The sequence below is a fragment of the Thunnus thynnus genome, chromosome 15, assembly GCF_963924715.1.
Source record: "Thunnus thynnus chromosome 15, fThuThy2.1, whole genome shotgun sequence".
Taxonomy (NCBI): domain Eukaryota; kingdom Metazoa; phylum Chordata; class Actinopteri; order Scombriformes; family Scombridae; genus Thunnus; species Thunnus thynnus.
The window spans coordinates 3,334,715-3,348,571 of NC_089531.1; the positions used below are offsets into that span (position 1 = coordinate 3,334,715).

The window sequence follows — 13,857 nt, forward strand, 5'->3', positions numbered from 1 at the left end:
TTAAATTGGGATGTATTTACCTTCTCTCTTACGTTAATACATCCATGTTTTATAGCTTTTTAGACACTTACCTACTGATACAACATCAGTGAGTGGGAGCAGAGACACTTGAGATTTGAAGAATGCCTCGGAGACATAAAGAGCCGAATGTTTAAGAAAATTTTACAACCTAATGAAGACAAATCGGGAGTAGTAATTTGGCCCCAACCATACCATAAATTAGCTTTCAAAGGAACATAGCACCCCTAAAAAAACCCCTCCTCCTCCTGACCAGAGAAATATCCAATATAGATAGAGCCATATTTCTTCTCTGCACTCTAGAGCCATTTATTTCATACTCCGAGACAAGGCTGAAATGAGCCATGATTCACGAGCTTTCCTGTCCTTGTTTAGATTTATTTTGGCAGTGATGAGGTGCATTAATCTACTTTAAGCTTGTAAGTGAGGCTCTGCAGACGGATCATTTCAGCACGTTGCAGTGCAGCAGCAACAGCAGCAGCAGCAGCAGCAGCCTTTCCCTTTCCAGAGGCTGAACTGGTGCATCAACAACAACAACAAACAGGGGATTCATTTGTATCCTATGGAGATTTGGAGATTCCTACGTGGTAAATATTTATCTGGTTGACACTGTCGACCGCTCAGACGATCTGTAGTTTTAGATTTGTAGCATTGCAAGCTCAGTGAGGAACTTTGTGCTGAACGTGTTTGTTTTATGCAACAAACTGTTTCACATTTATACTGTTAGACAGTCACACACCTGGGAGCGGTGCAAGAACACTGAGCAGCAGCTTCATTGGTGCATTTTGGAGCTCAGTGTCAGCTAATAAGAGAGAGACTTCTGGTAATACTCACTTTTCCTGTTCACATTGATGACGAGGGATCATCGTATAATTGCTCCATAGTGTGGAATTCTTTTTCATACATAAGGATTGCTCTTTTTTACTAGTTCAGACTGCTAATTTCATTATGTTTCACTCTCAAACACCGTTGCCGAGACCTTGATCCATGCCTTCATCTCAAATCGTCTGGACTACTGCAATGGAGTCCTGTTCGGGGTACCCAGTAAAAACCCTGGACAGGCTCCAATATGTCCAGAGCTCAGCTGCCAGGGTTCTTACCCACACCAAACCCCCACTCTCATTCACCTACACTGGCTCCCTGTGAAATACCGCATCTCCTACAAACTCCTCCTCCTCACCTACAAATCCCTCCACTCCCTGGTCCCCCCAGTAGACCTTTCAGACCTCCTCCACCAACACACACCATCCTGAAGCCTGCGGTCCTCGGACTCGGGGCTGCTCTTCATCCCCCCCACCCTCTGGAAGTCTCTCCCTTGCAAATCAGCCCTCAAAACCTACCTGTTTGCTCAGGCTTTTGACCCACAGTTCACCAGTTAACTTCTCAGTTGCTTATTATTTTGTAAAGCTTTTGTAAAGTTTCCTTGGGTGTTTTGTAAGGCTCTATATAAATCTAATTTATTATTATTATCATGATTATTACTTTAGTGAGGCTTTGCTGTTGCTGAAGTATGTGACACTCCTTATATTTTCAGTTAGAAACACACATTTTGAACAGTTTGCTTGTGGTGTTTGGTGCTGGTTTGGAGATCGTCATGTGACCGGGATGACAGGAGACACGTGAGGTTAGAAATCATCATCCGGAGCTCATAGAAATCTGCAGCTGCATCCTAACCAGCTTGCTCCACTTTCATGTCGCTGAGAGAAATTAGATGCTGCCGGTTATTAGCTTGAGGAGCCATTTGTGCTCTTTCTCAGTACAGAAAAACCTCCCTCGATCTGCCATAAAGGAGTCACAAGAGTCTCAAACTGTTCTTTTTGTCATTGTGAAACTGTTTCAAATTGGCATGTCTTTTTCCTTCCTGACAAGGTGCAAAGCCAAAACCTAAAGTAATTTAAAAAAAAAAAAAAAACCCTGAACCTTTTGATAAATCTAACAATACTGCTCAAGTCATGAATATAAAATGTCTAATCTAAATGTCTCCTCTTGTACAATTCTAGTTACCGGACACATAGAAGAGTTTCAACTTTTACATTCTTCACTCAGTACATCGTTAGCAGCTATTGTTTGCTAAATACCTGTATGAAGATCAATGGAATTGTCAAACTCTATACAGTATTTTATATTTTATGCAAATTACAGGTTCTTCTGTACCAGTTAAAGTTCTATGGGTGTAATTACTGCACTCCTCTAACATTTACAGTTGAATTATGACGTCAGTGGTTGTGAATGTGATGTGCAGCTTCATCTAACCTTAATCTTGAGAAAAGTGTAATAATTTAGACTTTGAAATGAAATAATGGAGCCATTAGGGCCCATTTAGAGTATTTTTTCTGTGGCGTGTATATAACAAAAAACAGAGGGAACACCTTAAAAACACAAAGAGAAACAACAATACAGTATATAGATATACAGAGATAACTTAAGAGAAAACTGTTCAACTTCAGCTTGTTCTCAACATGTTTTGGGACATTTTTATAGCACACATGTGATCTGAAAGATCTTACAGAAACATGACAAATTATTCATTTAGTTCTGAACATAGTAATTATTTCTAATTACCACATTTAAAAGAATTTCAGAACATTGTCATGGTTTGATTTTGGACATCAAGACATTTGTTGCATGTCATTCTCTTTTTCCACTTTCAAAAAAACTGTCAATAAAGGCAAACATAGCAAAACAAATCTGAGCGTACACTAAGGTCATAAAATCAAGTTTGATGAGAAAAAAATGTACAGTACAAATCTGATCAGTGTTGAGTTCACATTCACCACCTTTACTGTGAAAACTCCTGAGATCAGGTGCAAACAACTGCCTTCAGAAATCAGTTAGTTCCTTCGCAATTAGAGTTTGTTAGAGAACATTTCTAAACAAACAGCATCATCAAGACCAAAGAGCTCACCACACAGGTCAGGGATAAAGTTGTGGAGAAGTACAAAGCAGAGTTAGGTTGTAAAAAAATTACCCCAAGCTTTGAATATCACACTGAGCATCATTATATCCATCATTACAAAATCATTAGGAAAGAATATGCCACAACAGTGAGAAGGTCGTCCACCTAAACTGACGGACCGAGCAAGGGGAGCATTAATCAGAGACACAGCCAAGAGGCCGATGGTAACTCTGGAGGAGCTGGAAAAGATCCACAGCTCAGGTGGGAGAATCTGTCCACAGGACAATTATTAGTCGTGCAGTCAACAAACCTGCCCTTTATGGAAGAGAGGCGAGAAAAAAGCCAGCTGCAGCTGAAAGAAAGCCATAAGAAACTGGGCCACAAGCCATGTGGGAGACAAAGCAAACATGTGGAAGATGGCGCTCTGGTCAGATGAGACAAAAATTGAACTTTTTGGCCTGAATGGAAAACACTGTGTGTGGCGAAAACCCAATATTACACATCAGTCTGAATACACCATCCCCACAGCAAAACACAGTGGTGGTAGCATTATGCTGTAGGGTTGCTTTTCATCAGCAGGTACTGGAAACTGGTTTACAATTTACAATTTACAATTTCATTTGATAGGACGCAGGTGTCAACAGGCAGTGCACAGAGGCAATACATAGAGTACATAGAATGCAAAGAAGCAGATTTTCCAATTTCTTTTCAGTCCATGAAGTGCAGAGGTCTTTGGTCTTAATAATTGAGAGGGAAAACCCAGTTTGGTAACTCGTTCCAACACCAGGGAATCATAGAGTCTACTGAACCTGGTCAGGATTGAGGGCAAGATGGATGGAGCCAAACACAGGACAGCTTTTGAAGAAAATCTGTTTGAGACTGGGGCGGAGGTTCAACCTCCAGTCGGACAATGACCCTGAGCATGCAGCAACAGCTACACTGGGTTGGTTTAAGGCAAAGAATATTAATGTTTTAGAATAGGCCAGTCAAAGCTCAGACCTCAATCCAACTGAGAATCTGTGGTGAGACTTGAAAATTGCTGTTCACAGATCTGACTGAGCTTGAGCTAAGAAAAATGGGCAAAAATTGCAGAAAGGTGGTAGAAACATAACCCCAAAAGACTTGCTGGTGTAATTGCAGTGGGGGTTGAATACTTGAATACCAACGGAGGTTTACGGGGGTTGAATACCAACAGACGTCTGCTTTTTTGTCTTCAAAGCACTAAGCATGTTGTGTTAATGAAATGGTAAAAAAAAAGCCCAATTAAATCAATTTGAATTCCAAGATGTAACTCTGCAAAATATGTAAAAGTCCAAGCGGGTTGTACCTGTTAAACTTTCCACACGGATGACCACGTGGAATTCTATATGAGCTGGAAATGAAAGGTGTTTCACAAGCTGTCATGCTGCCGTGGAGCGGTGGAATCAGAGGCAGCTGACCTTTCGACACGGTGCCGTGTAAACTCTTATCTCAGATAAATCAACCGCGCGGAGCCCTGAGGTGCGATAGCTCACCTTTGACACGGCAGGTATTGGCCTTGCAGTTCCAGCTCCTCCCTCGTTGCCTCGAGCTGTTGGCTAACCCCGACCTCGCTTTGACTGCAGGACGTCAGAGATGTTCTGTTTGTGTCTTTGTAACCTTTGTAAGAAAGTAAAATAGACCTAATTCATCCCGACTGACTCTGGAAAAAAGATTTCTTTCCTTTTTTTAATGAATTTAATGAAAGACATCAAGCACGACACGTCTTTAGTGATGATGGGGGTGTTGAACCATCATGTAAACAGAAATATATGATGTAATATTTCCTTTTTAATTGTAATGTTATAATATTTTTCATTTTTGAAGGACAGAAATAGAAATAGAAATAGTAAATACTCATTAAATATAGTAAATACTCTATACCCTCAGTGGTATAGATTCAGTGTGACCACATAATTCTGAACAGACAGACAGAAAGTCTCATTATCTTTAACCTTAAACCTGACATCTCTGTATGTATTTAGGGACTTTCTGGCTGAACATAACCTCTGATCAACCTGTAGGCCTTGCCTGCAGTCATGAATATATTTGCGAATGTCAGTAAACAGAGAGGACTCGTTATAATGTTGTTTACAATTAGCCGACTTTGGGGTACATCCACCATTTGATGGCGTTGACCCTTGCTGTCTCGGGATCTGCCTCAGACCTGCGCCATTTTGACTTTTTGACCTGTGGAGGAACACTTTGCCTGAGGGGGTCTCTCTGCTAATAGCTATCTGGTCGAGGAATCTGTCAACAAATCTCTCTTTCTGAAGTTTCTGTTCCCTCCCTCCTTTTCTTTCTCGTCCTTTCTTACCCTTCTTCCCTCCATATTTCACTCTGCCTATTTTAAGACTTGATCCCCTCCAGAGGGGCAATTTGTACCAATTTAGCAAAGTGAGGCGGTCGACAGGTAAAGTGTTGTGTTGTTGCTTCTTTAATTAGCGAAAGACAAACTCACATCAGTCAGTCATGGACTTTTTTTTTTCACTCTTCCAGCCTAGTTTGTCAAAGCTCTGCACATTGATCCATGCAGGCTCACATCAGGACATTTTTCAGATCATATCAGGGAAGTTTCTTATCATGGAAACAACACCGGAAAAACACACAGCTGCCAGCAGCAATAAACAGGTTAGCAAAGTGTGACAAAGAATGCTGTGAATTTCCTGCTTTACCCACAAGGCATCAACATCAGTGTTTGTACCAAAACCGTTCATACTGTTCATTTTAAATATCCACATATGTCCAGATGTGGCTCAGCTGTTGACTATCCTGCTGGGTTACATCTGGATTGATTATTGAGCCGTGATTATATAGATGGATGAGTTTATGACTCGTTACTTAGCTTTTGCTACTTAGTAAAGACTAAAATATTGACAATCATGACATTTATTTATTAAAAAAAGAAAAGAAAAGTTTTGTTCACAACACCAAGAACAAATACGTCTTTCATTTGAATCAATGCAAACATTGTTTTGCCTCAAACATTTCATGCTGTGTCTAATACAAATACGTTATTCAGCAAAGCACAAATAGTGGGTTTTATACAAATATTTGTTTCATACAAATATTTTAAAAATTATTTGTTTTTGGGAAGAAAAAAAAAAAACATGTCAAATACCAGTTCACAGGTCGATTACATTGTTATCTCAGTGTCTGTCCTCTGCTCCAATGTTACATCCATCAGGGTCCCAACAGACTCTCCATAACCTGTTGTTCCCCTTCTCCTTTCCACAAAGTTAGGTTGTAAAAAAAGAGGCAATAAATGAAAAGCGGAAAGCAAGAATCACCTTAGAATTTCTACTTCATGTTACACACTGTGCTGTCTCTGTGTTATGGGTGTATAAATAGGTAGAGGTCTGTCTGCAATGAGGCGATGAGTAAAGTTTTAGCTCAGTAGTCAGCGCAGTCATCTATGATCTGAGACTCCAGTTCAAGACCTGGTATGTGGACCTCCTTCATAAGGTAGTTTATTCATGAATACTTATTGTAACATTTTAATTTTCTAAAGTTAAAAGTGTAATAAATACAAAAAACAGGATTTTTAAGCCTCTTTCCACTTTTATTCGAATACAAATACAAATAATTTTGCTGCCTCAACAAATACAGATACAAATACTGGGATCTCTGCACATCCCTAATCTGAATTTAGCTTCAGTCTGCAAGAACACCCAGTTGTCCCAGGTTATTACTATCCATGCCCTAAATTCTGAAACACAAAATATTAATATAATTACTTAAAATAACAACAGGTTTCTTGATTAAACATGATCATGATGGAAAACAGCAATGTTGTTTATGACTCTTTGTCTCTTCACATCGTCCTCAACTAACATCCTCCCTGATTCCTTTCTACTTTCTTTGTTTCAAAATTCTTTTTATTAATTTTAATACTTTAATACAAAGACAAAAAAAACCTCCTACCTCATAACAAATACAATATTACACTCCCAATGTTGTACCTGTACCTGCATGGAGGTTTCTTTCTTTCGTTAAGAAGCAGCTCCATACACACCTTAACTCTAAGCTCTGAGTTTCAGGTTTGAGAATACGTCTCTAATTGAGTGAGAAATTGTGGGTGGAGTAGCTTCCTCCTGTCTGAAAAGTATCAGGCAGCGTGCCAAAAAAATTAGTAAAAGCAGTGATCTTATCTTACCCTACAGCAGGTTGTTTTAGCTCCTTTCTGGAACATTCCCAAAAAAAAAAAAAAAAAAAAAAAAAAAGGACAGAAGAGTATTTGGATTGGCAGAGCCGGAACATACGGATCAATGATACTTCTGTAGTCTTACTTCTGGTTAACCTGCGGGTCAGTTCTCACACAGTTTTTGATTTGGAAAAGATAGGCTCAATGTAGAACTTTAAATTGGATGAGTGAGTGTCAGGAACACATATAAGAAAAAACGGTCCTTTCAACTTTCATTTCTGTTCATTCGCCTTAATGTTCCACCTTTTAAAAAAAAACTTCTCAGTGGTACTGTTAAGGCTCATCACTGTTGAGTTTCTTCTGTAGGTGTCTCTCTTTGCTCTGTAACTTTAGCCGAAACGCTAACTGTCGCTCATATTAATTAAGTCATGTAGGACCTCAAAACGGGCGTTTAAATATCTAGAAATCATGGAGGTTAATTCAAGCTTTGCTGTTGTTTTCTTTTCTCTCAACCACACCCGCTGTTCTCAGAGTGCTGATCCCTCTTTCATTCTCTCTCTCTCTTTATATCCTCTTTTTCTTTTCAACCCGACTGTACCGACTCTCTCATTATCCAGTTTGCTTTCATCTTGTTTCTCGCTGCTTGTGTCCTTACTTTGTGTAGTTATTAAGTGAAAACCAGGACAAGTATTATTATTATTAAATCAATCAGAAATAAACACAACATTGGTATTCGCAGCAGTTGTGTTACACCCTTTAATATACATCTTTTTCCATTGCCTCTTCTTCTCTCTCCCTCTCTCTGTCCGTCCTTTTTCATTTTTTCGCCATCTGTCCAGGTGCTCGTATTTTCCCCAGACGTGCTATTAAAAGGATGTCGGCGCTCTTTCTCTTAGCGCTCTAAAGCACTGTTTTGCCCTTCAGTTTCACTTCCTGTATCGACTGAGAAACGTCCTTTTAAATCCGTGTTAACCCTTCTTCCTCTTCTTCTTCCTCTTTTGTCACTTGTTTCTCCCGAGTTTTTTAGAACAGGAAGTTGTAATTATTCATTCTTTTATTTACCCTTGTCAGTGAACAAGAAGCTGGTAATGCAACTTTGTAAGTTCTCTCTTAAAAGGTTGCATTATAATAGTAATACCAGGCAGAACATTGAGCCATTTGATACTCCTGCATTATTATGTTTTCAATATCTGCTTTGTCCCATTCAGAATAAATCTGTCAACCAGTAGCTAATGTTCTCTTTAATTACTTCCTGTAAATCACAGCTCTGTAACGCCAACAGACAAACAAACTCACAGAAACGTTCGCTATTATAGTTTCTGTGTAAAGACACAAAACACACACATATGAACACACACACGTCTTGCAACTTGCAGCGACAACTCCAGAAGGAGCTTAAATTTCTATAACACTCACCGCACAATCAGCTGATAATAAACGCCTGTGTGTATTATGTATCACTGCTTTCATTCGCCCAGTGAAGTCGTGTTGGACGGCGGGACGGAGACTCGTCTGGTAGACAGAGGAGGAGGTTTAAATTCCGACACTGTAGAGACTTGTAAGGAGTGATACACTTTTCATTTCCTGTCAATGATGAATGAAATGAACTAGCTGAAGAATGCTCCCGCCGCCCCTCCACACACACAACCCCCCCTTCCCCACCACCTCCTGAGATATTAAAACATGCTGCAACATGAATGAAATATTCTCTTATACATCTGGAGGATAAGAGATCGTGTGTGCCAGCGGGTGCAGATTAAAGCTAGAGCTCAACGTAAATCAGTGGCCGATGCTTGTGTGTCTCTCTCGACAAGTAAATCGCTAATTCAAACAGTCAATCCACTGTAAAGGTAAACCATCTGGGTTTTTTTGTTTTTATAACCATTAAATAGCTGCGTGATTGGGTTTTTTTTGTGTGTGTGTGTTTTCTTAAGCTTTATTTGTTCAGAGAAGGATTGCCGGGCGTGTAGGGCTCCACTTCAGCTTCATTTGTTTCCACATTTGCAACTAAGAGCCTCCCAGTACAACCACAGAGATGTGCTGTTGGTTCCTGATCGGTTTAAGTTTGGGTTTGTTGCTCAGGAGCACATTGTGTAGTAGAGGAAAATTAAATAAGATACCATCGGCTCAGCCACACTCGGCGAGCTGTAACTCTTTCTGCCGTTTGATGCTTTATCAGAGCTTGAAAAAAGCTACCTGTGAGGCTTTTATGAGGGTGAAACATACAGTAAACACGCTGCACAAACTAAAAAATAAGCTAAAAGAGGCTAAAAGGTTCTGTAGAGATGCAGAGTTGGTGATAAAGACCCCTTTCACATCAGAATTACATACTTTCATGTAACAGTATCTTCTTTGGCAGTAGTATACTCCTTCACATTCATGAAGTTATAAATATTCCCACCAGGAAACTGCCCAGTAAATTAACTGGAGCTGCTGGGATCTTTAGTGCCTTGCTCAGCTGCATCTCAGCAGGATTAAAGCCAGCGGACTTAACGATTCCAATGTTTTTCCAGCGAGAAGCGAGCTCGCAGAGGTTTCCTAAAGCTCTGTGTTAAAGATAATTGGCTGATAGAAACATGGTTGTTTCCTAATTCGGTTGGCCTTTGGCTCGCTGTGTGCTGGACTGGCTTTTGTAAATGAACTGCTGTTGCCTCATTAGAGTCTGGTCTGTTTTATCACCCAGTAAACTGTAGAGACAAACAACAGAGCGGGCTGTTATTTTTCTTCTGCTAAAACGCTCCTCCAGGGTTTAATTATACTGAGTTGAACTGAATTAGAATTAATGAAACACTTTGTAATACTTTGGGACAGAAGCTACACATCAAATTGTCCCACTTTTACTGCTGCAGATTTATCGAGTGTGCTGTAGGCCGCTGTGTAAAAGGTTTATGTCCGTTTTAACTTTTATTATAGAAGGTTTTTACAATATGCTTCCTTAACACCAAAACTGTGCCCAAACTTTCACCACCAGTGCAGGTGTTTTACTAATTTTACAATGTCGCACATGACAACTGTCGCTGAAATGTTTTCTCTCATAAATTTATCGTCATTTTCTCTGTGTGTCTTTTAGCTGAAGAGGGGTTTATGTGTAAGACGCCGGCCATAGCCGACATCGTGATCCTGGTGGACGGCTCCTGGAGTATCGGCCGCATCAACTTCAGGCTGGTCAGGACTTTCCTGGAAAACCTGGTCAAGGCTTTCTCCGTTGAGTTTGACAAGACCAGGATCGGTGAGGAAGTTTCTGTGCTTCATTCATTTACCATTTGGTGGACGTTTTCATTTAAAATGCCTTATTTCACCTCAGCTGGACTGCAGATTTTTTGTAGATCCCAAAGTTTGCAAAGACACCAAATGCAAAGTGGATTTTAGGGAAATATTTTTTAAAATGATGCACAGGAATATTTCTATTTGGTGTAACGTAAAACCTCAATATGATAATGTATGTGTGCAGGACTGGCTCAGTACAGCGGAGACCCCAGGATCGAGTGGCATCTTAACGCTTACTCCACCAAAGAGGCTGTGATTGATGCTGTAAAGAACCTGCCGTATAAAGGAGGAAACACACTGACAGGTACGCTGCCAACCAAACCTCAGCCTCCCTCTGGTTATTATGGTCCGTCATACCCATCACAGGTAACAGATAACGCCCAGAGGTCGACTTGGACCAAAGCCAGTCCTCTACCTCACCTTAATGTATTCACTTCAGTGCGGTGCGTTTCAGTTATGTATTGAAATGTTTGTTACATTACAGCCTTGAGCTGATAAGAACAGACTGTGAGTCAGAAGGCCAAACATATTTAAATTAAAGTTTTAACATCATTCTGACCTCAGGCAGTAGATGAAAATCTGGAGCTTCACTGATATTTTACTTTAAGTGCATCATCAGGTTCAAATTGTAGAAGCAACAGCAAATATACAGTATTCATGTTGTGCCTGCTGATTGCTCAGTTACAGGATTATGGTATCACAGCCTCAACCCAAATATATTTACAACATAAAGCATTTTTGAGTCTTTTAGAATCTTTCAGACTCTTTTCAGTAACATATCTTCATCTGAAACAAGCATATCGTCAAATAGATAGTTGTGGTATTGTATATTTGTTCACCCAAATCATAAAAAAACATATCTGGAATGTACTAATTATGGGTCCTGACTGTCCAGCAGCTGATTTGAACTAATTTGAACTAAAAGCAAAAACCACAACTACTTAAATGAGCTGCTAGCTGGCAGGTAGACGTCAGACATCAGGAGGAGGAGAGAACTGGAGAGTTATGAGTCTCTCCTCCCTTTTTTGAACTGGTTTCCAGTTGTTTCTGTAGTTGGTGGGATATACAGTACATCAGCACTGGTGCACAGTTGGTTACTGGTGAATGATGTCATAAAAGTTAATCTGGAAACAACATTTCAGCAGAGAAATAAAACAACGTGAATTCATCACTAAGTGTATAAAGTTTTTCTTAAGTTTTAGCACAACTACTATTAACTCCTAACTAGTTTCAAACTAGTGATTTACAACATCATATTGCATTAAAACGTAAGAAATGTCTTAGCTAAACACTAATGTGTAAATCGGTTGCAAACTGTAGCGCTGTACAAGAAGAATAAGAAGAATCAACAACGTAAACAGGAAGTGACTTTAGCATCACATAGCTTGAACAAAACTTCCAAAAACAGTTTTAAGGGCCAAAAGGAAAAATAAAGTTAATTGCCAAAACTTTGTGAATGTAGGTCTGACTTTGTTTTATTGCTGTCTGCACATCTGGAAAAATATGTGTTTTTAGAGTTAGTGTTTATGCAGCTTACAGTGAGAGGGAAATATCTGATTAAGCTAAGCTAACTGACGCTATTTGGTCATTTGCTCAAAGTTATTGGTAAAATTTGAGGTATATTGTGGTTTTTTCTGTGACATGTAAAGTTACAGCTCAGATATGTCGACCATCTACCATTTTACCTCTTTTACTCTTCAATCTACACGGGCAGATATTAGCAAGCTAACATTAGCATTGTCATTGGATTCATCTAGCTAGCTTATAGCAAAAAGTTCCATGTAGCAGTTATTAGCTGTAAATATTTATTAAAAACTCTATGAAAGAACTTGTTTGCAACCAGTTTTAATTAAGTGATACATGAATCTTCACTTAGTAAACACTGACGTTATAACAAGATGAAGTTTGAACTTACGAACAGCTGCTGCTAACGGCTCCTGATGAGTGAAGTCAACTTCATCGAACTTTATTACAACTTTGCAATGACTGTAATTAACAGATTTACGTCCTCAGCGTGTTTTGGTGAAGGGTGAGATGAAGCACGGATTAAATGAGTCTGTTAGGAGTTGAGAAAAGTATTAGTTATGTCATTAATAGACACGCCTGAACTTAGCTTTTCATTATGTTAACACACTCATTAGACTAAAAACTTGCCAGGCTAATAATAAGACTTTAAACCCGTCGTGTTCATTAAATCTTTGATTGTGACTCTTGAAGCGGCGGTTTAGCTCAGAGTCATTTCAGCAAGTCCTCGCCGCACCTTCGAGGAAAACCGTAAGTGCAATCATACTGTCAGCGAGGACTTAACTTACTATTACGACTATTCTTTAAAAAGTTCTATAAGTGGCTCTAATTTTCTCTTGTCAGTCATTTTTAACAGTAGACTACACTAACAGTCGCTTTGTCCAACAGATGATGAATACAACATGTCAAAACAAGGATAGGGAAAATCCAAAAAAAAAAAAAAAAAAAAGTGTTATTTCCAGTCTGCTGCACATTGTAAGGTCTAAAACGTACTTTATGTTGCGTCATGGCTGCTTTTTGTCATATTGGTGGTTTTGATATTTTATCTTAGGGATTGTATGTTCTCTGCAGGATGAGAATATTCCATGAGAAGTAAAACAACTTTTTAAAAAATCTTGGCTGTATATTTTAGTACAAGATTTGTGCAATATAAGAGATTTTTTTTTATCCTTAGATATTGTTTTAGTTGTTTGCTCTCTGCACACTAACGATGTGCCGCATAGTTTCATCACTTCGGCAGTAAACCTAAAGCCTGCTGAAGACAACAATCCCTTATGCAATTCAAATTTTAAAATAGACAAAATCACCAAGTAAATCAAGTCTTTTTTATGTCTGTTTTTTAGTGGAAAAGGTTTTAGTTTTTGCCCTCATGTTGAGTTTTCTCATGTTTTTTAAAATGACATTTCTCCCTGCACCCTCTACGCCAAAGTAGTGCTCATTTTTCTGCATTATTTTGGTTCATTTGTGTCTGTGTCTGCCAGACATAAAAAAAAAACATAAATGCTTGATTTATGGAGTCCTTCTGTAATGGTGTTCCTGTCACTTTGTTTGCACTTTATCCTGTCTGTCTGTGTGTCTGTCCAGGTCTGGCTCTGACCTTTATCTTGGAGAACAGCTTTAAACCAGAGTCTGGATCCAGACCCGGCGTTCCCAAAATAGGAATCCTCATCACTGACGGGAAGTCTCAGGATGATGTGATCCCCCCCGCACAGAGCCTGAGGGAAGCTGGGATAGAGCTGTTTGCCATTGGTATGATCCACCAACACTAACACTGATAATCTGGATAAATTACTTAAATGATAAGTAATTACTGATGGCATAAAAACGTGGGAATGGTGGCGCTTGGGACATTAATTCAGACGTCATATAAATAAAAACACTAACAACTTATCAGACTGCTGGGTTTTTGTACAAATTGACTCTTTATATCTCTTGGTTGTATTTACATTCTTCTTTTGACAGCTGTAATCCGTTATAATCCACCATGTCC

At 39.3% G+C, this 13,857-nt stretch overlaps 1 protein-coding gene across 6 annotated transcripts in view; it reads left to right on the forward strand.

The window, feature by feature from the left end:
- LOC137198211 (collagen alpha-1(XIV) chain-like) overlaps positions 1 to 13,857 on the forward strand; it is a 222,721-nt gene that overhangs the window by 51,920 nt on the left and 156,944 nt on the right. For all 6 annotated transcript variants that reach the window (XM_067611887.1, XM_067611892.1, XM_067611891.1 and 3 more), the window contains 3 exons: positions 10,147 to 10,305; positions 10,528 to 10,647; positions 13,452 to 13,616. In XM_067611887.1, the coding sequence (XP_067467988.1) occupies positions 10,147 to 10,305; positions 10,528 to 10,647; positions 13,452 to 13,616 (444 nt within the window). The remainder of the gene's footprint in view (positions 1 to 10,146; positions 10,306 to 10,527; positions 10,648 to 13,451; positions 13,617 to 13,857) is intronic.